Source organism: Budorcas taxicolor, chromosome 20 (genome assembly GCF_023091745.1).
Source record: "Budorcas taxicolor isolate Tak-1 chromosome 20, Takin1.1, whole genome shotgun sequence".
In the NCBI taxonomy this organism is placed as follows: Eukaryota; Metazoa; Chordata; class Mammalia; order Artiodactyla; family Bovidae; genus Budorcas; species Budorcas taxicolor.
The window spans coordinates 6,311,221-6,332,249 of NC_068929.1; the positions used below are offsets into that span (position 1 = coordinate 6,311,221).

The 21,029-nt window shown below is 41.9% G+C and overlaps 1 protein-coding gene across 1 annotated transcript in view; it reads left to right on the forward strand.

Annotated features, from left to right (window-relative positions):
• The window catches only part of KCNIP1 (potassium voltage-gated channel interacting protein 1), a 424,449-nt gene that overhangs the window by 396,710 nt on the left and 6,710 nt on the right, over positions 1-21,029 (forward strand). Inside the window, exons 2-6 of the mRNA XM_052659067.1 lie at positions 10,464-10,496; positions 15,365-15,489; positions 16,252-16,321; positions 17,748-17,818; positions 18,502-18,609. Coding sequence (XP_052515027.1) covers positions 10,464-10,496; positions 15,365-15,489; positions 16,252-16,321; positions 17,748-17,818; positions 18,502-18,609 — 407 coding nt within the window. The remainder of the gene's footprint in view (positions 1-10,463; positions 10,497-15,364; positions 15,490-16,251; positions 16,322-17,747; positions 17,819-18,501; positions 18,610-21,029) is intronic.

Genomic DNA, 21,029 nt, shown 5'->3' on the forward strand with positions numbered 1-21,029 from the left:
GGGGGCTAGTTGGACAGAAACGTTTGCTTTGGAGATGAGAGGACACAAGAGTCCCTAATGTCAGTGGCCTTGCTCCTTGTCCTGAAACACCAGTTAGGGCTCCTACTTGCTGTCAACCCTGGCGTCTACGTGACCCACTCCTTTCCCAGGAGTTTCTTTGTGTTTCCAGTCTTGGTGGAAAATGTGTGAATGTTACACCACCACACAGAGAAAAGAATTGTGACTTATATCACAATCTATGTAGTGACTTCGTGGAGTTTAAATAATTGCATTACATTCCTGAAAATTCATTTCTACCACCAACACCATCTTCAAGAAATTACAGTATACAGCTGACATGCCCCTTCCATACACCCCACCTAGTATGCAGATCTAAACGTCACCCTCAAAAACATCCCCATTTGAGAAGAAAGGTCAGAAAATTCAAGTATACTATATATATTTTTGAGACATTTATTCCAGAAAAGCCCCCGTCTAATGAAAGTAGCAGTACTCAAATACTCAAATATTTTTTTGGTAGGACTCTCCTTTGCTAGAACATTTTTAGGACTGAGGTATAAATGAAATGAGATATGTATAAATTCAATTTTGCTTAAAAGGGGCAAGAGGATTTCAAGATTAAGAGAACAGATGCTTGGAGCAAAACATGATTTGAGTTTTATTGAACCAAGAAGACTGAAAAAAATGTCTAGAACACTCAGAAAATCTTTATCAAGTCTCAACTCAGCACTCCAGGGACTCATCCTTACGTTTATAAAATTCAGAGCTGATGAGCTGTGTGCTGTGTGTGTCTGCTTGAGCTTATGACTCACCTCTAAGTCTTGGCTGTAGGGATTTCAGCCTCCAGGATTACACTTAAGGGTCTAATAGAGCTTGTTTCCCCCTTGGCTACACAGAGGCACCAAAGAGGATCTTCACCCCTGATTACCTTGGGGTAATCTGTCAATCGAAAGAGGTTATTAAACTTATCCAGAATAGACCAACAAACCATGTTTAGGGGAGAGAAAAAATTACATTTTCAGATGCCAGCATGCCATCACAAATATACTCTCTAAAGTAAACAACATAGCTTAGGCAACATTAAAATTGAATCATTGGAAACACTAAAAATATGATAACAAGAGATGGCACATCATTCAGTTTTATGCACCCTGTCACATAAATTATTTGCAGCTTGAGTATGTTATGCTCTCTTAAATTTCCCTGTGGGTACAGTTTTAATGGCATCCCACAAGTTTTGATATGTCATGTTTTCATTATCACTTAGTTCAAAATACTTTCTAATTTCCATGACATCTCTTCTTTTGATACATGGGGACACTTAGGAATTAGAACCATGTTGCTTGATGTCCAAACATTTGGAGATTTCTTTGTTTTCTTTTTGCTCTTGATTCTTAATTTCACTTTGGACAGAAAACATTCTGAAAATTTCAGTTCTTTGAATTCTTGGAGACTGGCTCTAAAAAGAGCCAAGAAGCAGTCCGTCTTGGTAAGTCTTCTGTGTGCGCTTGGAAAGGCTGTGTGACTGTTGGGTAAAGAGACCTACGTATGTCAGTGAGACCAAGTCTGCTAATTGCGTTGCTCATATAGTCTATGCCCTTTTTGGTCTTTTGTTCTATCAATTACAAACTGTGTGTGCATACATGCTAAGTCGTTTCAGTATGTCTGACTCTTTGTGACCTATGAACTATAGCCCACCAGGCTCCTCTGTCCATGGGATGCTCCAGGCAAGAATACTGGAGTAGGTTGCTGTGCCCTCCTCCAGGGGATCTGTCCAGGGTGTTTTTAAATCTCCAATTCTGATTGTGAGCTTGCTATTTCTCCTTCTACGTCTGTCAGCCTTTGCTTTATATGTACTTTGAAGCTGTATTATTATTGCATACTAATTTAGGGTTGCTATGTCTTCCCAGTGAATGGCCTCTTTCATTTTGAAAACTCTTTCTCTCCAGCAAAGCCTCTTGCCTTTAGGGTTGCTATGTCTTCCTAGTGAATGGCCTCTTTCATTTTGAAAACTCTTTCTCTCCAGCAAAGCCTCTTGCCTTAAAGTTTAGTTTATCTGATGTTAAAATAGCCGTGCCAGAATTTCTCGATTCCTGTTTGCATGCTGTATTCTTTTACGTACTTTTACTTTTGCCTTTGTTGTCCTTATGCTTGTAAGCAGCATTTAGTTAGGGTTTGGCTATAACCTGAAGGTTGCTCTCTTATACTGAAGAGTCTTTATTTGTCTTTGTGTTACACTTCAGCAGTTTCACTGTGATGCTTCTAGGTGTGGTTTTCTTTGTGTTTATCTGCTTGAGGTTTGTAGTACTTCTTGAATCTGTGGCTTGATTTATTACATCCATTTTTTAAATCCTCATTTATTTATCTTTCAAACATTGCCTCAGAATCACTCTTTATCTCCCTTTTTGTTCAGGACTCCAATTACAAATGTTAGAATTTTCCATCATGTCTTGTGCTTGTATCTCTAGTCTCCATTTTTTCTCTCTGTGCATCAGTGAGTATATTTTTCCCTTGACCTATCTAACAAATCATTAATTTTCTCCTCATCTGTGCATAAACTTCTGTTAAATCAATCTATTTAGTTATAAATTTTAGGTAATATACTTTATAATTCTAGAATTTTAAACTTACTTTCTTGTATATATTCTGGTTTTCTGATGGCATTCTCCATCTTTTATCTATTTTCTAGAGTATATTTCATTATTGTTTTAAAGCCCATGTTTGAGAGGTTCAATATCCAGGTCTCATAAATTTCTATTACCATGTTATTTCTTTTACTTTTGATCCTGTCTCGTAATATGACTGGCATTTTTAATGAAAGATGGGCATTAGAATTAAAAATTTGTAAACTACCTAGCTGAACTTCCACTTCTAGAAAGTATTAGAATAGGGGCAGTAAACTGAACCCAAATATGGGCTGACTTGTGTTGAGGCTGGATTTCAGTCTTTGTAAGGCTGGGTCTATTTCTAACTTGGTTTTGCTCCTAAAATGTAATCCTTTAAAGGTCAAGCTGAAAGCCTGGGTATTTACCAGGAACCCTCTTCTTAGGGCCAAATTCAGACTTAAATTGAACAAAGTAGGGAAAACCACTAGACCATTCAGGTATGACCTAAATCAAATTCTTTATGATTATACAGTGGAAGTGAGAAATAGATTTAAGGGACTAGATCTGATAGATAGAGTTCCTGATGAACTATGAACGGAGGTTCATGACATTGTACAGGAGACAGGGATCAAGACCGTCCCCATGGAAAAGAAATGCAAAAAAAGCAAAATGGCTGTCTGAGGAGGCCTTAGAAATAGCTGTGAAAAGAAGAGAAGTGAAAAGCAAAGGAGAAAAGGAAAGATATAAGCATCTGAATGCAGAGTTCCAAAGAATAGCAAGAAGAGATAAGAAAGCCTTCCTCAGCGATCAAAGCAAAGAAATAGAGGAAAACAACAGAACAGGAAAGACTAGAGATCTCTTCAAGAAAATTAGAGATACCAAGGGAACATTTCATGCAAAGATGGGCTCAATAAAGGACAGAAATGGTATGGACCTAACAGAAACCGAAGATGTTAAGAAGAGGTGGCAAGAATACACAGAAGAACTGTACAAAAAAGATCTTCATGACCAAGATAATCACAATGGTGTGATCACTCATGTAGAGCCAGACATCCTGGAATGTGAAGTCAAGTGAGCCTTAGAAAGCATCACTACAAACAAAGCTAGTGGAGGTGATGGAATTCCAGTTGAGCTATTTCAAATCCTGAAAGATGATGCTGTGAAAGTGCTGCACTCAATATGCCAGCACATTTGGAAAACTCAGCAGTGCCCACAGAACTGGAAAAGGTCAGTTTTCATTCCAATTCCAAAGAAAGGAAATGCAAAACTACCACACAATTGTACTCATCTCACATGCTAGTAAAGTAATGCTCAAAATTCTCCAAGCCAGGCTTCAGCAATATGTGAACCGTGAACTCCCTGATGTTCAAGCTAGTTTTAGAAAAGGCAGAGGAACCAGAGATCAAATTGCCAACATCCGCTGGATCATGGAAAAAGCAGGAGAGTTCCAGAAAAACATCTATTTCTGCTTTATTGACTATACCAAAGCCTTTGACTGTGTGGATCACAATAAACTGTGGAAAATTCTGAAAGAGATGGGAATACCAGACCACATGACATGCCTCTTGAGAAACCTGTATGCAGGTCAGGAAGCAACAGTTAGAACTGGACATGGAACAACAGACTGGTTCCAAATAGGAAAAGGAGTACGTCAAGGCTGTATATTGTCACCCTGCTTGTTTAACTTATATGCAGGGTACATCATGAGAAACACTGGGCTGCAAGAAACACAAGCTAGAATCAAGATTGCTGGGAGAAATATCAATCACCTCAGATATGCAGATGACACCACCCTTATGGCAGAAAGTAAAGAAGAACTAAAAAGCCTCTTGATGAAAGTGAAAGAGGAGAGCAAAAAAGTTGGCTTAATGCTCAACATTCAGAAAACGAAGATCATGGCATCTGGTCCCATCACTTCATGGGAAATAGATGGGGAAACAGTGGAAACATTGTCAAACTTTATTTCTGGGGGGGTTCCAAAATCACTGCAGATAGTGATTGCAGCCATGAAATTAAAAGACACTTACTCCTTGGAAGAAAAGTTATGACCAACCTAGATAGTATATTCAAAAGCAGAGACATTACTTTGCCAACTAAGGTCCATCTAGTCAAGGCTATGGTTTTTCCAGTGGTCATGTATGGATGTGAGAATCGGACTGTGAAGAAAGCTGAGTGCCAAAGAACTGATGCTTTTGAACTGTGGTGTTGGAGAAGACTCTTGAGAGTTCCTTGGACTGCAAGGAGATCCAACCAGTCCATTCTAAAGGAGATTAGTCCTGGGTGTTCTTTGGAAGGACTGATGCTAAAGTTGAAACTCCAATACTTTGGCCACCTCATGTGAAGAGCTGACTCATTGGAAAAGACTCTGATGCTGGGAGGGATTGGGGGCAGGAGGAGAAGGGGACAACAGAGGATGAGATGGCTGGATGGCATCACCAACTCGATGCACATGAGTTTGGGTGAACTCTGGGAGTTGGTGATGGACAGGGAGGCCTGGCGTGCTGCAATTCATGGGTCGCAAAGAGTCGGACACGACTGAGCGACTGAACTGAACTGAACTCTTCTTAGGAAGACCCAGAACTCTAACAGTTATCTCTTAACACCATGAGCCTGCAAAAGCTCTGTTTGGCTCTACAAAATTTTGTGGTAGTATGTCTTGACCTCTCAGTGTCTCTTGACTTCTGTCACTTAGGAATTAGCAAAAGCCTTGAGGGAATAAGCAGCTCGCGTTACCAGGCTGTCTCTGTGCTCCCTCTAGTCCGGGCCCTCAAGTTCTCAGTGTCTTTGTGGCACTGATTCAGTTTTTGTCTTCCCAGATTGCTGAAAGTCCTGCTCACATTCTTTGCTTAGCACACCATTTTTGCTCAATTTCTCAAATTCATTACCCATGCCATATTTTTGTAAATTAATTTATTTATTTTAATTGGAGGCTAATTACTTTACAATATTGTGGTGGTTTTTGCCATAGATTGACATGGATCAGCCACGGGTGCACATGTGTTCCCCATCCTGAACCCCCTCCCACCTCCCTCCCCATCCCATCCCTCAGGGTCATCCCAGTGCACCAGCCCTGAGCACCCTGTCTCATGCATCAAACCTGGACTGTGATCTATTTTCACATATGGTAATATACATGTTCAATGCTATCTCTCAAATCACCCCACCCTTGCCTTCTACCACAGAGTCCAAAAGTCTGTTCTTTACATCTGTGTCTCTTTTGCTGTCTTGCATATAGGGTCATCATTACCATCTTTCTAAAATACATATATATGTGTTAATATACTCTATTGGTATTTTTCATTCTGACTTACTTCACTCTGTATAATAGGCTCCAGTTTCATCTACCTTATTAGAACTGATTCAAATGCATTCTTTTAAATAGATGAGTAATATTCCATTGTGTATATGTACCACAGTTTTCTTATCCATTCGTCTGCCAGTGGACATCTAGATTGCTTCCATGTCCTGGCTACTATAAACAGTGCTGCGATGAACATTGGGGTACACGTGTCTCTTTCAATTCTGGTTTCCTCAGTGTGTACGCCCAGCAGTGGGACTGCTGGGTCATATGGCAGTTCTATTTCCAGTTTTTTAAGGAATCTCCACACTGTTCTCCATAGTGGCTGTACTAGTTTGCATTCCCATCAACAGTGTAAGAGGGTTCCTTTTTCTCTGCACTCGGTCCAGTTTTTATTGTTTGTAGACTTTGTGATAGCAACCATTCTGACTGGCATGAGATGGTACTTCACTGTGGTTTTGATTTGCATTCCTCTGATAATGAGTGATATTGAGCATCTTTTCATGTGTTTTTAGCCATCTGTATGTCTTATTTGGAGAAATCTCTGTTTAGTTCTTTGGCCCATATTTTGATTGGGTCGTTTATCTTTCTGGAATTGAGCTGCAGGAGTTGCTTGTATATTTTTGAGATTAATTATTTATCAGTTGCTTCATTTGCTATTATTTTCTCCCATTCTGAAGGCTGTCTTTTTGCCTTGCTTATAGTTTCCTTAGTTGTGTAAATGCTTTTAAGTTTAATTAGGTCCCATTTGTTTATTTTTGCTTTTATTTCCATTACTCTTGTAGGTGGATCATAGAGGATCCTACTGTGATTTATGTCGGAGAGTGTTTTGCCTATGTTTTCCTCAAGGAGTTTTATAGTTTCTGGTCTTACATTTAGATCTTTAATCCATTTTTAGTTTATTTTTGTATATGGTGTTAGAAAGTGTTCTAGTTTCATTCTTTTACAAGTGGTTGACCAATTTTCCTAGCACCACCTGTTAAAGAGATTGTCTTTTCACCATTGTATATTCTTGCCTCCTTTGTCAAAGATAAGGTGTCCATAGGTGTGTGGATTTATCTCTGGGCTTTCTATTTTGTTCCATTGATCTATATTTCTGTCTTTGTGCCAGTACCATACTGTCTTGATCGCTATAGCTTTGTAGTAGAGCCTGAGGTCAGGCAGGTTGATTCCTCCAGTTCCATTCTTCTTTCTCAAGATTGGTTTGGCTTTTCAAAGTTTTTTGTATTTCCATACAAATTGTGAAATTATTTGATCTAGTTCTGTGAAAAATACCATTGGTAGCTTTATGGGGATTGGATTGAATCTATAGATTGCTTTGGGTAGTATACTCATTTTCACTATATTGATTCTTCCTATCCATGAACATGGAATATTTCTCTATCTATTTGTGTCCTCTTTGACTTCTTTCATCAGTGTTTCATAGTTTTCTATATATGGGTCTTTTGTTTCTTTAGGTAGATTTATCCCTACGTATTTTATTCTTTTCATTGCAATGGTGAATGGAATTGTTTCCTTAATTTCTCTTTCTGTTTTCTCATTGTTAGGGTGTAGGAATGCAAGGGATTTCTGCGTGTTGATTTTATAGCCTGCAACTTTACTATATTCATTGATTAGCTCTAGTAATTTTCTGGTGGAATCTTTAGGGTTTTCTATGTAGAGGATCATGTCATCTGCAAACAGTGAGAGTTTTACTTCTTCTTTTCCAATCTGGAAAATCAGAATCCTTTTTCTTCTCTGATTGCTGTGGCTAAAACTTCCAAAACTATATTGAATAGTAGTGGTGACAGTAAGTACCTTTGTCTTGTTCCTGACTTTAGGGGAAATGCTTTCAATTTTTCACCATTGAGGATAATGTTTGCTATGGGTTTATCATATATGGCTTTTACTATGTTGAGGTATGTTATTTCTATGCCTGCATTCTGGAGGATTTTTATCATAAATGGATGCTGAATTTTGTCAAAGGCTTTCTCTGCATCTATTGAGATAATCATATGGTTTTTATCTTTCAATTTGTTAATGTGGTGTATCACATTGATGGATTTGTGGGTACTGAAGAATCCTTGCATCCTTGGGATAAAGCCCACTTTGTCATGATGTATGATCTTTTTAATACGTATCCTGGTAGCTCTCCAAACAATTGTGATTTTTTTTAATCCCCCTTTTCTTGTTTTTCTCAGTGAGAAGTCAGCTCTGCTTCAAGAGAGTTGCAGTTCTAGGGCTCTTTCAGCTTCTGTGACTTTTCATATGCTGTTCCATTGTCCTTCTTCCTTCAAGACTCAATAAACAATCACTTTCCCTTGAAATCTTCCCTGTGACTTCTTCTGTTCCCATGCCATCCAAATGACACTACCATCCTCCTAGTGCTGACGCAGGAGACATAAGAGACATGATTTTGATCCCTGGGTCGGGATGATCCCCTGGAGAAGGAAATGGCAGCCCATTCTGTATTCTTGACTGGGAAATCCTATGGACAGAGGAACCTGGTAGGCTACAGTCCGTGGGATCACAAAGAGTTGGACACAACTAAGTGACTGAGTACACACACACACACACACACACACACACACACACACACACACACATATACACAGAGCTTGGAATGATTTGCCAAAGAAGAATGCCATTCCAGAAATCCACAATATTCTACCAACAGTAATATTATACTTGTCCAATGCTATATATATAAATGTTAAACGCATCAATAACAACTAAGAATCAGGACACAAATCATCTTTCAATTGTAGCATCTCTTGAAAAACCTGAAGATGTGGATCACCAGGCTTAAATTCTACATGACAACAACTGGCTGTATAACAGCTATTTCTCTTTCATGGGCAATGGCTCTCCAGTTCTCAGTCCCCAGGATTCTCTATGGTTGTACTTACATTACCAAACTCACCTGAATTTCAACATCATTGACTCAATGGACATGAATTTGAGCAAACTCTGGGAGATAGTGGAGGACAGAAGAGGTTGGCGTGCTACAGTCCATAGGGTCGCAAAGAGCTGGACATAACTTAGCGACTGAGCAACAACAACGATTGGCATTTCAGTTTGTAATCTTGGTCTATGCATGTGCCCTACCCATCAGTCTAAGAACTCTTTATGAATAGACATTGTATCTTTTCATCTCTCTCCCAATACCTGTTACATTCCTGGAATGCCAGAGAATTTAGACCATATTTGTAGACGTATATCTACAAGAATGCTATACTTTTAGAACTGTAAAATTATTCTGTAGAATACTGTAATGGTGGATACAAGGCATTATACATTTATAAAAACCTACAAGACTGTACCACACAGAGTGAACTCTAATGTAAACTATGGGTTTTAGTTTAAAATAATATATCAACCCTGGTTTGTCCATTGTAACAAATATACCATACCAAGTCAAGATGTTAAAATAGGTGACATTGTAAGGGTGGAGTGCATAGGAACTCTATTTCCTGCACAATTTTTCCATAACCTTGACTGTTCTAAAATTAGCCTCTATTAGAAAAATAAATATAAATGCTACCTATGAGAGTGACACATCCAGTAAAATAAGTTTCTCCCGCAGGATTCAGGTCGGGCAACAAGAGTAGAAATGCCATAGGACACTCACCTGTCCCACCACTTTCAGGAGCAGCAGGGAAAGAAGCCTTTCCTGTCTAGGGTTGTGGGTAAGGAATGACTCAGACACACAAGGTGGTGGCTGGTCTGCTTTATGCACTGTTGATCAGGGATACAGAGAAAGCTAGGATGATCCCAAAATAGCCCCAAAAAGGCCAACAGAAGAACAGCAACTAGAACCTGTTTCCCACTCTCTGGGACCTAGTTCCACCCAACTCCACCATGAAATAAATGGAGGATTTTCCAGGTTTGATGTTATGTCTCATGTTTTATATTCAGTGTAATAGGGGATCTTGCCTGCAACCAATCTGTCCGGTCATCCCAAAGTACTAAGTCATTTTTTCAGTAACCCTCTATCCTTTTCTGCATCTGTGTTACTTATCACGACTGAGAGGGGAAGAGAGAAGCAAAGACTCGTAGACTGTAAGCTCCACAAGAGCAGGGAATACAGTTGTTCATTCATCAATGTACACATAGTAGATACTTCACTGATTGTTGTTGAGTGAGTGAGTGAAGAATCCTTCAAGAATGCAGCTTCAAATCACAAAATGGCAGATTGCAGCAATGGGGCCTCTATTGTGGAGGGTTATCTTATAAGGCATTCTTCAATCAAACATGCAGATATTTCCAAGACCATCCACGTCCGTGCATCCCCTGCCCCTCGCCACCCACCTTTCTTCGGGCTGCATGGCTGCATGGCTGTGGGCATGCTCAATGAGCCCCCTGCTGGAAGCCGTGGGCACTGCAAGGTAACCCATTGCTCTTGGCTGTTCTGGCCGTGGGAGGTCAGTTCCAGCTCTGCTAGCAAGAGACCTCGTCACATACGTTGCGCTGGATGGTGACCTGGACACCCTCAGAGCACACTTTCCATGGAAAATAAAAGTGTGTTTTGCTTGTGTGATGAACGGTTTTGGTTAAAGTGTTTTCTTACTTTTTCCTAGACATCGCCTGGTGGTATTACCAGTATCAGAGAGGTAAAAAAAGTTTAAACTAACTTGACTGCTTTGGTTACATTACTTTCAGTGGGAGAGCTTCTTAATCAAGGATGTATTTTGTCATTAGTCTTCTCACACAGACCAAATTTCTGTGCCCCGTCAGCAAACTTCTTTTAAATAGAAACAGTTGAAAACATTCTTTTAGAGACAAGTTATAGGAAAATTTGCTTCACCTAAAGAAACTGATATGTTTTTCTCTCACAGACTATAAGATACATGTAAAAGCTCAGAGCGAATTTGTGGCTCAAGTGTAGTAACTGCTTGGAACAAATGACCTGAATTTCTGTGTTCTTTTTTTCCCTGTGGTCTCAACCTCCTAATCTAATTAATATTTTCCAAGGCAGTTTTTCTTATTACTTTATCTCTTTTTATTTTATTATATGTGTTTCATATAATCAACTTCAAATCCTTTGTGAAACAAAGCAAAACGTGTTTAAATAAACAAATAGTGAGAAAGAGAGAAGGTGGTAGTCTGGGTGTTACGAGATAGGTGAAAGGTAGGTGGGTGGCAGGGTAAGTGGGTAGAGATGAGGAACCAAAACCTCAGATGCCTGCAGGACTAGGCAGAGAGAAGAGATGAAGTCACGCAGAGGAAGACAGAGGGCACACTAGAGGTTTTCATTGCTCGAGGGGCTGGCCCCTGCTCAGCTCTGATAAACTGCTGCCAAAGTGGTCAGAGAATCTCAGTTTCCAAGAGAAACTAGAAATCCAAACTTGTGCATGAATCTCTCATCTTTAAATATTGGAAATTCCCAACAAAATACATTTTCTAGGCCAAACAAGACCTGTCTTTGAACTCTGTTCAAGCCAAGGACCAACTCATTTTGCAACCTCAAAGCTAGGTGGTTGGTACAAAATCCAATCCAAAAAATATTTTCCAGTCCAAGGAGAAGGAGATGGAAATGGCCATGGTCTTTCATCCTACCGTGGTTGTGAACCTAACAGAGGAGACCCCTTACCAGGGAGGAGACCACAGACTGCTCATAGTGTAAGCGCCTCACTCTTACGCGGGCAGAGAGCTTGCCAAAAGCAGAACTACTGCGAGGCTGGTTACAAACCACTGTGCAGCTCGTGCTAGAGGGAAGCAGAAGCCACTGGAGAGGCACGTGGAAGCCAGGTCTGCCTGGACTGGCCGGATTTGAGGTCCGGTTCTGTCTCCAACTGACTCTGTGAGCCAGGACTCAGGCAAAGGCAGAGGCGACAGAGGGTGGAGAACTTCTCCTGTGCTAGAAGTCCTTAACGTGGGCTCTGAGAGTTTGAAAGAGACAGGAGCTCAGGGAATGTGAGTTAGGGGCATTTTCTTTTTCTGAGAGGGCCTATAGCTTTCATCCAAACTCGGAAGAGCCTGTGGCCCCGAAACATTAAAGCCCACGTAATCTGAATCATCTTCTCCAAACTTGCCTTCAGTCTGAGAACTACCCGTATAACATCTACAGTCATTAGATGTTATTCTGGTACTGTATCTTGCTTTAACTACCCCCAGCATTGGATTGTTCATCACTTTTTAAGGTTCTTATAGTTAGAAAAACTCTTGATCTTTTAGGACACCCATCTTCCTAATATTCTGATGGAGAGGGTAATGTTCCCCACTCCCCACCACACACAGGTTGTAATGGGACAATGGGCATGAAAACATTCTACAGGATAAAGGCAATTTACAAACAAAAGATACTCTGATTTATTCTTGCTTTGTGGTTATCCCCATTGTATTCACCCTCTGGGTTAATTTTTATCTTTTTCATTCAAATTCAACCTGACTTTGCAACTGGCTCATCATTATTTTTAATAACAAAAATAGTAATAACAAGTAGCACTTGGCTTCAGAAACTTTTAACAAACCTCAGAAGAAACTGTCAAGGAGGCTCCCATCTATTAATTCTGTATCCTTTGCCTCCAACCAGGATGCTGGACCATCCTCTTTCCTTTAGTAGGACCACTTGGACAGCACTCAGAGGCTCCCCAGGGGAAAACAGGGATGTGAAAACCTCCACAGCTCCTTCCAAGGTTGCTTTGGAATATAGCTACAGTGGCCAGAACCGTGAACCTTACAAAGAAAAAGAAGGGGCAGCTGGTGTGACGGAAAGAATGCTTAGATTATGGGCACCCCCATAAGATTGCTGCATCACTTCAGTTGTGTCTGACTGTGCGACCCCATAGACGGCAGCCCACCAAGCTTCCCCATCCCTGGGATTCTCCAGGCAACAACACTGGAGTGGGTTGCCATTTCCTTCTCCAAGATTCCCATAAGATTGCTCTAGGTTTAAACAAATTAGTGTTGTCCATTCCCAAATCATGACCATGAGGGTCATAATCAGCACATTTTTAAAAAGGAATAGATTAAAATTGAGGACAGAGGACAGTTCCCATTCGTGAGAAAAAGTATTATTTCATGAAACCTTTGCTTCAAAACATTTTACAAAATTTTTCCTTTATGTATATGGATTGTGATGTAAATTGTAATTCTTACAATGAAAAAAATTAAGAACCACTGGTCTAAGCCCCTAACACTCACCACGCCAGTGATTTCCCAGCACTAGCATCTGGAATCCCAAATATGTAAATTTTCTTCAGTAACTGATGTGATCACAGTCTGACAATTAGAGGGTGATGAAAAAGCCAAACAAAAGCTTGGCAGTCAACATCCAAATATTCAGATATTATAGAATCTCTTTGATATGGGAAATTGACCCTGCTGCTCAGCCAGCAAACAAATCAGTTCTGTCTTAATGAAGTGAGTTTAATATTTGATATATCTATAATTACTTAGTGCATTTTTAATGAGAGAGATGGTAAGCAAGTGCAGTTTCTGAGTCAGAGTCTCTCAAACTTCTGCAAAGGAATTTCCCTGAGCTTGTGAAGAATCTGATCATAGTCAATACTGAAAAGAGAAATCTTCTAAGCTTCTGGATAAGACAGACTTGAAAAGGTATACTAGATGCCTTCAAAAATACATTAGTTCTTCTAAAAATACTTTCATGTCTTCCTTGTTTACCTTTTAATGTAACTTTCACCTCTTTTCACTGTTAAATTTCTGTGCATTTTAAAAATAAAGTTGCTACTAAAATCTAATGTTAGAAGATTTAAACCAACAACTTGTTTTCTAATTTTAAATGAGTTAAAAATATATGGGAGAATTCTGAATTATACTTCTGTGGGATTATTTGTTTGTTTGAGAATGCGATAGTGTTTCATAATTGCTACTTAACTTGTTAGCTGGAAACATAACAACAATTAAAGGCTCTATTTAAATTATAAGGAAATTGGCCACTGGCAGCTATTTTGTGTAAACAAAGTGTCATTTATATTGAGCAATATGCTCTGATCCCTGTAGGATAAGATGACCTGTGTTCCCTAGCACATAAAAAAGATAACAATTGGAAATTGTCACCAAGTTCTTCTGCCTCGCCCTTGGAACTCTACCCCAATGTCCATTACTTCAGAGAAGAGATACAAGATATAAACTGACTTTGATGGATTCCTTTTTCATTGGAGTCATTGTCTCAAAAGGAAAAGTAACAATTGCAGGAAGAATCTGATGCAAAGAGACTGACGCTAGCTAGGGAAATGCACAGGGTATGATGTGCCCACCCTATCCTCTCAGACAGAAACTCAGCCTATCCTCACTCTCCACCATCAAGGGATATGATGTTGCCCATCTCATCACTACTCTTGCCAGTTCAGATTTACAGTTATTCAATTCATGGATTTGGTGATGCCTGCCTACAACAACGGTCCAGGAAGGTTAGATGGCAATTGATTCTTGATTGAAGTAAATTTGTAGAAAGCATTCTGGTAGGTCCCAAAGGAAAACTCTTCTATGGTGGTAAAGTGAAGTGAAGTGAAAGTCGCTCAGTCGTGTCCGACTCTTTGCGACCCTATGGACTATGGAATTCTCCAGGCCAGAATACTGGAGTGGGTAGCCTTCCCTTCTCCAGGGGATCTTCCCAATCCAGGGATTGAACCCAGGTCTCCCACATCGCAGGTGGATTCTTTACCAGCTGAGTCACCAGGGAAGCCCAGTGATGATGGTAAAACATTGAAAGTTCCGCTTATTTGGATTTTCCGATCCTTCAAGAGGAGATGGACAGAGCAATAGGATGCTTTAAATGACTAAAGCTTCCTAAATAATAGTGAAAAACTATCGCACTGTAGTACATGTAAACAGTTGTTTGCAGAGTACTTAAAACGTTGTTTGTAGAGCCCTTCAAATGCTTCCAAAGTTTTCGTTTATATAAAGTAGCTCCCATTTAAGTTACTTTCCTACTATTTAAGGATGTCTGTTAGATATTACAATACTGGGAAATGGTTTCATATTTTTTAATTAATATTTAACATGCTATAATTTGTACTTTTTGCCAAATCAAGCTAGCCTACCTCTAGTTTCCCAGATGGTGAGAGTTTACTCTATGGTTTTTTAGTAGATTTGTCTCCCTTTTCTGTTTGGAGGATGTTAATCCATCTGCTCACTTACCTGTGTCTCTGGAATATTCAAATGGGCAGTGGAATATTCAGTGGGGAGCAAATTGAATATACAAAACAGATATTTTGAAAGACAAGGAAATGTTTTTGTATGGACTTATTTCTAGCACTTGGAACACACGTATCTCCTAGGCTGAAGTTCCCTCCATAGGTGGTGTCCAACACACCTGGAGTGATGGACTGATGGTGAGATAGAAAGTGACTGAATAGAGAGGTGGGGCTCAAGGCAAGAAGGTCATCTGCAGTGTGACTCCCCAGCCCATGACCCTATGTCCTGGTCACCACACCCCACTTCTGACAACCCAGGCTACAGTCTGACAAGTGACCACCAAGGTGAGCCACCTCAATGCCATCTCTTCTGGTTCCAGATAAGATTGAAGATGAGCTGGAGATGACCATGGTTTGCCATCGGCCTGAGGGGCTGGAGCAGCTGGAGGCACAGACTAACTTCACCAAGAGGGAGCTGCAAGTCCTTTACCGAGGTTTCAAAAATGTAAGACCCACACGGCCTCTGAAGGCCCAGGCAGGATTTCCCACCTGGGACTTCACTCTCTCAAATGCCAAAGGGACCCCTCCAAGAGATTTTTGCATATACGTAAGGAAGGCCATTCTATAAAGGAGTCAGGAGAGCACAGTCGCTCACCAGCTAGAGAGAAAGGTGCCAAGCAAGAAAGAGGCAGTCTCGGTGGATGGGAAGCCAGCCGGTAGCCCAGACCTGGCAGGGTGGCACGGCTTTGGCCTAGATACTCGCCTCAGGATAGCCCATCACACCATCAGTGTCATTATCCTGGAAATGTGGGGATTTAGGTCTGCTGCTGACCCAGCTCACAGACTGAAGTAGCAGCCTGAAAGCCAACGTGTTCATTTATCTCATGATTTCATACATTTAACTTCCTGAGAGCCTGGCTGGGAAGATACTGGGAGCCCTGTTTTACATCCTCATGGTAAGGACGTTGAGAATCAGGGCTGACTCACTCAAAGTCACAAAGCATAGAAGGGGCTGAGCCAGGATCCAAACCCAGATCTTTCGATTAAAAATCCCACAGCCCAGACTCCCACCTCACAGTGCCCGTTCTCTGATAACATCTCAGCATTTTGCAAAGCAGCTCCAGTCCTAGTCCTAAAGTAGAACTTCCAGCCACTCTCCTTGGAGTCACGGAAGTGCACAGGTGGTTACCCGGTCCCCGTCCACCAGGGCTCATGAGGACCCCCAAAGCTCTCAGCCTCGCCCACTGACTCCGTCTCCCTCACACAGGAGTGCCCCAGCGGTGTGGTCAATGAAGAGACGTTCAAGCAGATCTACGCTCAGTTTTTCCCTCACGGAGGTGAGTTCCGTCTTGAAAGAGACCCCTTGCGGCTCCCTCTCTGCAACCTCCGGCTCCCTTTCTGCTCTCTCCGGCAGGCTTCCTTCCTCCAGGGCCATGGGGCCTTGTCTGCCTCCTCCTCAGGGTTGGCGTGAGCTCGGAGCAGCGTTCCTCCCCTACTGCAAGATGTGGAATCCACTAAAGCTTTAGCAGAAAAGAGCTCTGAAAATGGGCCTTCTCCCAGAGACGGTAGTGATAAAGCAGTATCATAAAGTGTCTTGAAAGCTGGTGTGGTTATGGGAGAATGGGGCCTCTGAGTCTCAGAGAGGCTAAGCAGCTCGCTGCAGATCACACAGCTAGAGAGCGGCAGACCAGGATTGGGCCCCAGAGTGTGTGTCCAAAGCTCTGCTGTGTTAGGCCCACCTGCCACTGCGCCATGCTCCGTCTTTTCCTTTAAAGGGCTGAGGCAAGGTGGAATTTTGAAAAAGAACTTTAGTAAATACCAGAAGCTATAAAAATAAAGGAATCCTAAAAGATGCAAGGTGAATAAAATCGTGCTTATAAATAAGGTTAGCCTGTGTGCCAGGCTCACAGCCGCTCTGCCACCCTGCCTGACTCCTGTGGGCACCTGCTCTGGCCCTGGGGTCTGGGGCATCAGAGGCTTCCCATGGCTTCCGTGTGTCACATGTCAACTTACTTCCTGCCCAGGAGCCATCTCCTGCAGGACCCATTCCTTGGGTGCCGATGAAACAGAGATCCAAGTGTCCCAGACACTTTGGGGGCTCTATTTCTCATACGCCTCCCTCGGCAGCAGACAGGCGCCTTCTCAGGTGTGAGTTCCAGTACAGGGCTCCTCCCCCAGCTGGGGACAGTTTCGCCCCACGCAGGCCCCAGACCCACTATTTGTTGAGTCCTGTTGAGCCACTCCTTATTGAGTTTTGACTATGTGGCAAACAACGATGGTTCTAATGATATGACTACGTGAAAAGCTAAACCGTGTGCCGAGATGGGAAGGTGAAGCTCAGAGAGGCTGTGTTACGTCCCTGCAGTCACACAGCTAGGTAGTGACAGAGCTGCTCTCGGAGTCCAGGTCATCTGACCCTTGGTGCGCACTCCGTGGCATTGTGCTGCCATCCAGAAGAACATCTTCTACACACAGGACCAACTCATTCATCCAACAAGAACTGTACACGGAGACAGGAGCGTCTCTCCAGGGATGGCTAGACTTAGGGCAAACCTGTCTTAGCTTTTGCTAGAACCTCCCCCCTAAACCCCAGGAAAACCAGACAGGCCTCAGTTCACAGCAGTGGCTTTTCCCACTCAGCAACCTTTTCCTTTCTATCACCCCAGCATCACCCTCTCCTCTTTCTTATTGCTTTTAAGTGATCTCCCTCCCCTGTGCAGCGTCCCTGTTCCCATCACCTGCCTCTCCTTCTGTGCCTTGCAGATGCCAGCATGTATGCCCATTACCTCTTCCATGCCTTCGACACCACGCAGACAGGCTCCGTGAAGTTTGAGGTATGTTTGTCGCTCAGAGGCCCCAGGGCCCCATCAACTCTTCCTTTAAATGACGGGCATGTTGGGAGGAGCGGATCATTCAATGCTTCAGTTCTTTACCATTTAAGAAGGATTTTCTGAAGACAGAAGAAACAACTGTCCTCCAAGAACTCAGGGCCTCGGGGACTAACAGTCTAATGGCTCACATGTGCACTTAGCGCTCTACACGTATGAATTCATTTAACCCTTACAATAGCCCTAACAAGGTAGGGTTCTACTGTATATTACCAGTCTACAGAAGAGGAAAGTAAGATAATGAGAGACAGAGTTGTTTTCCCAAGGTCAGACAGTAAGAGGTAAAGGAGGGCTTTGAACTCAGGTGGTATGTTTCCAGAGTCTACACTCTCAGCTGCCAGATGATGCCACCACTTGCACGGTAATTGCTGCCAGTGGGTAAGGCGACAGCCGATGTCAGCACACACTGACTTCCCTTCTTCCTCCAGAAGCTCCTTCCCCAGTATGGAGCAAGGTAGGCAGTGGAAGGTGGGTGGCATACTTTGCTGAGCTTGGCCACATCCTTCAGGAGACAGAGGACCTGGGCGACACCATTTTGTAAAGACAGTCACGGAGTCTGACTAACAGACAGAGCACCGCCCCACCCAGTGGCTCGCTGCTTAATGTCTCATGCCTCTTCCACTTCTCAGGACTTTGTAACCGCTCTGTCAATTTTACTGAGAGGGACCGTCCATGAGAAGCTAAGATGGACTTTTAATTTGTATGACATCAATAAAGATGGACACATAAACAAAGAGGTAAGTGAGCTGAGGCTAGGAGCATGAGAGAGCTAATTAGAGAGAAAATAGCCCCAGTCGTGCGGATGAAATGGGCTGAACCAGGGAGGATCTGCTTTGGGGCAGAGTTGGTTCCTGACAAAATGAAGATCACCTTTGACCTCCCCCATTGTCCTACCCTGTCCCATTCATGGACACTCAGGATTAAGCAGATTCATTTATTCAATCTCAGTTATTCAATGCACATTCCAAAGTGGGTATAAAAGATTTATTTCAGTGTAGAATAACTCTTCCCAGTGTGATTTGCATTTTAACAGGTCAACGGCCACAAGTTAAAAGTAAAAACTGGAATAGTAACATTGCAGGCATCGCCAAGAAGAGAAAAAAGGAGATCTTTCAGAAAAGGAGATTACAACTGAATCATATTCAGTGCAGTTCAGTTCAGTCGCTCAGTCGTGTCCTACTCTTTGCGACCCCATGGACTGTAGCACACCAGGCTTCCCTGTCCATCACCAACTCCTGGAGCTTACTCAGACTCATGTCCATTCAACTGTCTTATCCTCTGTCGTGATGCCATCCAACCATCTCATCCTGTCGTCCCCTTTTCCTATTAGCCACAACCTATTTTAACAACAAATAAAACCTCAGCAGGGCATCAGGTGCAGCCATCTCTAAATAACTCATCACAGATAATTTCTGAAGCTTCACTGCTGGACACCTTTAGAGCCTCAGAGTAGGTGTGGTACCTAGATGGTGAGACGCCCACAGGCCTATCTCAAAACTCACTTTGGTATCTACTGTATCCTGGAATCTCAGCCAAAGCTTGGACTTAGCATCTTGCAGTATCCCACTTCCTGAGTTCCTATGTGCCAGGTACAGTGTCCAGAGTTACAGATATCTCTAAACCTCACCTCAACCCTCCAATTTCCATTCCTCATTCATTCAGTCATGGATTTGCTCAACATATATTTGAGGGCTTGTTAGGTGTTCTAGGTGCTGAAGATAAAGTGGTGAACAATCCCCAGAATGTGAAAAATTCTAATGTCCTCTAACAGCAGATATGGTAAGAACTCCAATATATAATGGAATAACAAGTGGCCATGTAAAACCATACAAAAGCAGTTAGATATAAATTTAAATTAGCATTATACATCCCATTTAAACATTATTTTTTACAGTGGGATGTATATTATCTCACTGTTGTAAATAATTAAATGCTTCTATATATACTCAAATATATGATACTCTATGGAGAAGGAAATGGCAACCTACTCCACTATGCTTGCCTGGGAAATCCCATGAACAGAGGAGCCTAATGGGCTATAGTACATGTGGTCACAAACGAGTCGGACATGACTTAGCAATGAAACAACAACAAAAGATAGTCTAAAATATTCAAATACTACTTTATAAAATATATATTTTTAAAAAGGACCCTAAATTGAGACTTATAACAAGATCTTCAACTTTGGTTCAACCATTATTCCATCTCTGAATAATCTTACTAACTCCTGCTCCCCTTCTGTAATTTACACACTAGACAAAATTGTTCCCATTAAATATCCATCAGACCTTTTTGGAGGCAGGATTAATAAAATTCTCCTTAAAAGAAAATAAAGTGCGGATAAGCAGCTTCCTGGAGAAGATAGCTGGACCTTCCCCTGGCAGTCATTTGGAAACAGTTTCATCAAAATCGTAGCAAAGAAAATCCTGAGAGAACAATCAAAATTTATCTTTAAGTCCTTTCTGTTATAAAAGTTATTCAGGAAAGAAAAGTGAAAGTGAAGTCGCTCAGTCGCGTCCGACTCTTTGCGACCCCGTGGACTGTAACCTATCAGGCTCCCCTGTCCATGGGATTTTCCAGGCAATAGCACTGGAGTGGATTGCCATTTCCTTCTCCAGGAAAGAAACCGATAGCCATACGGATGCTAAGGATGCATAAAAAGTACGCCTTTTTGAACAGGCTCGTGGGCAGGTGTACGTCCCCTAGTTCTGTCCCGAGAGCAGTGACTCCCCGCAGCAATGAGTGCTGGCACCTAGACCCTGGTCTCTAAACACCATTCTCCAAGAAAAGCAACCGGTCTCCTTGGACTTGATTGATTCCAGGCCTGGGAAAGAGAAAATACAAGATGATCTTAGAGCATCTTACAGTGTCAAAAAAAAAAGGGGGGGGGGGTGCTATTAAAGAAAAAAGGGTGGTGAAGAGCATATCTGAAGGTCATAGAAGTCAGCCTGAAGGAGTTCACAATAGCCAAAGCTATTAATATTATAATATGAGCAACAAAATACAAATTTATAGTTTGGGATTATAATCTGCAAAATAAATACCCATGTCATTCAGTCGCTTAGTCGTGTCCGACTCTTTGCGACCCCATTGACTGCAGACCGCCGGGCTCTTCTGTGCACGGGATTCTCCAGACAAGAGTACTTCATTGGGTTGC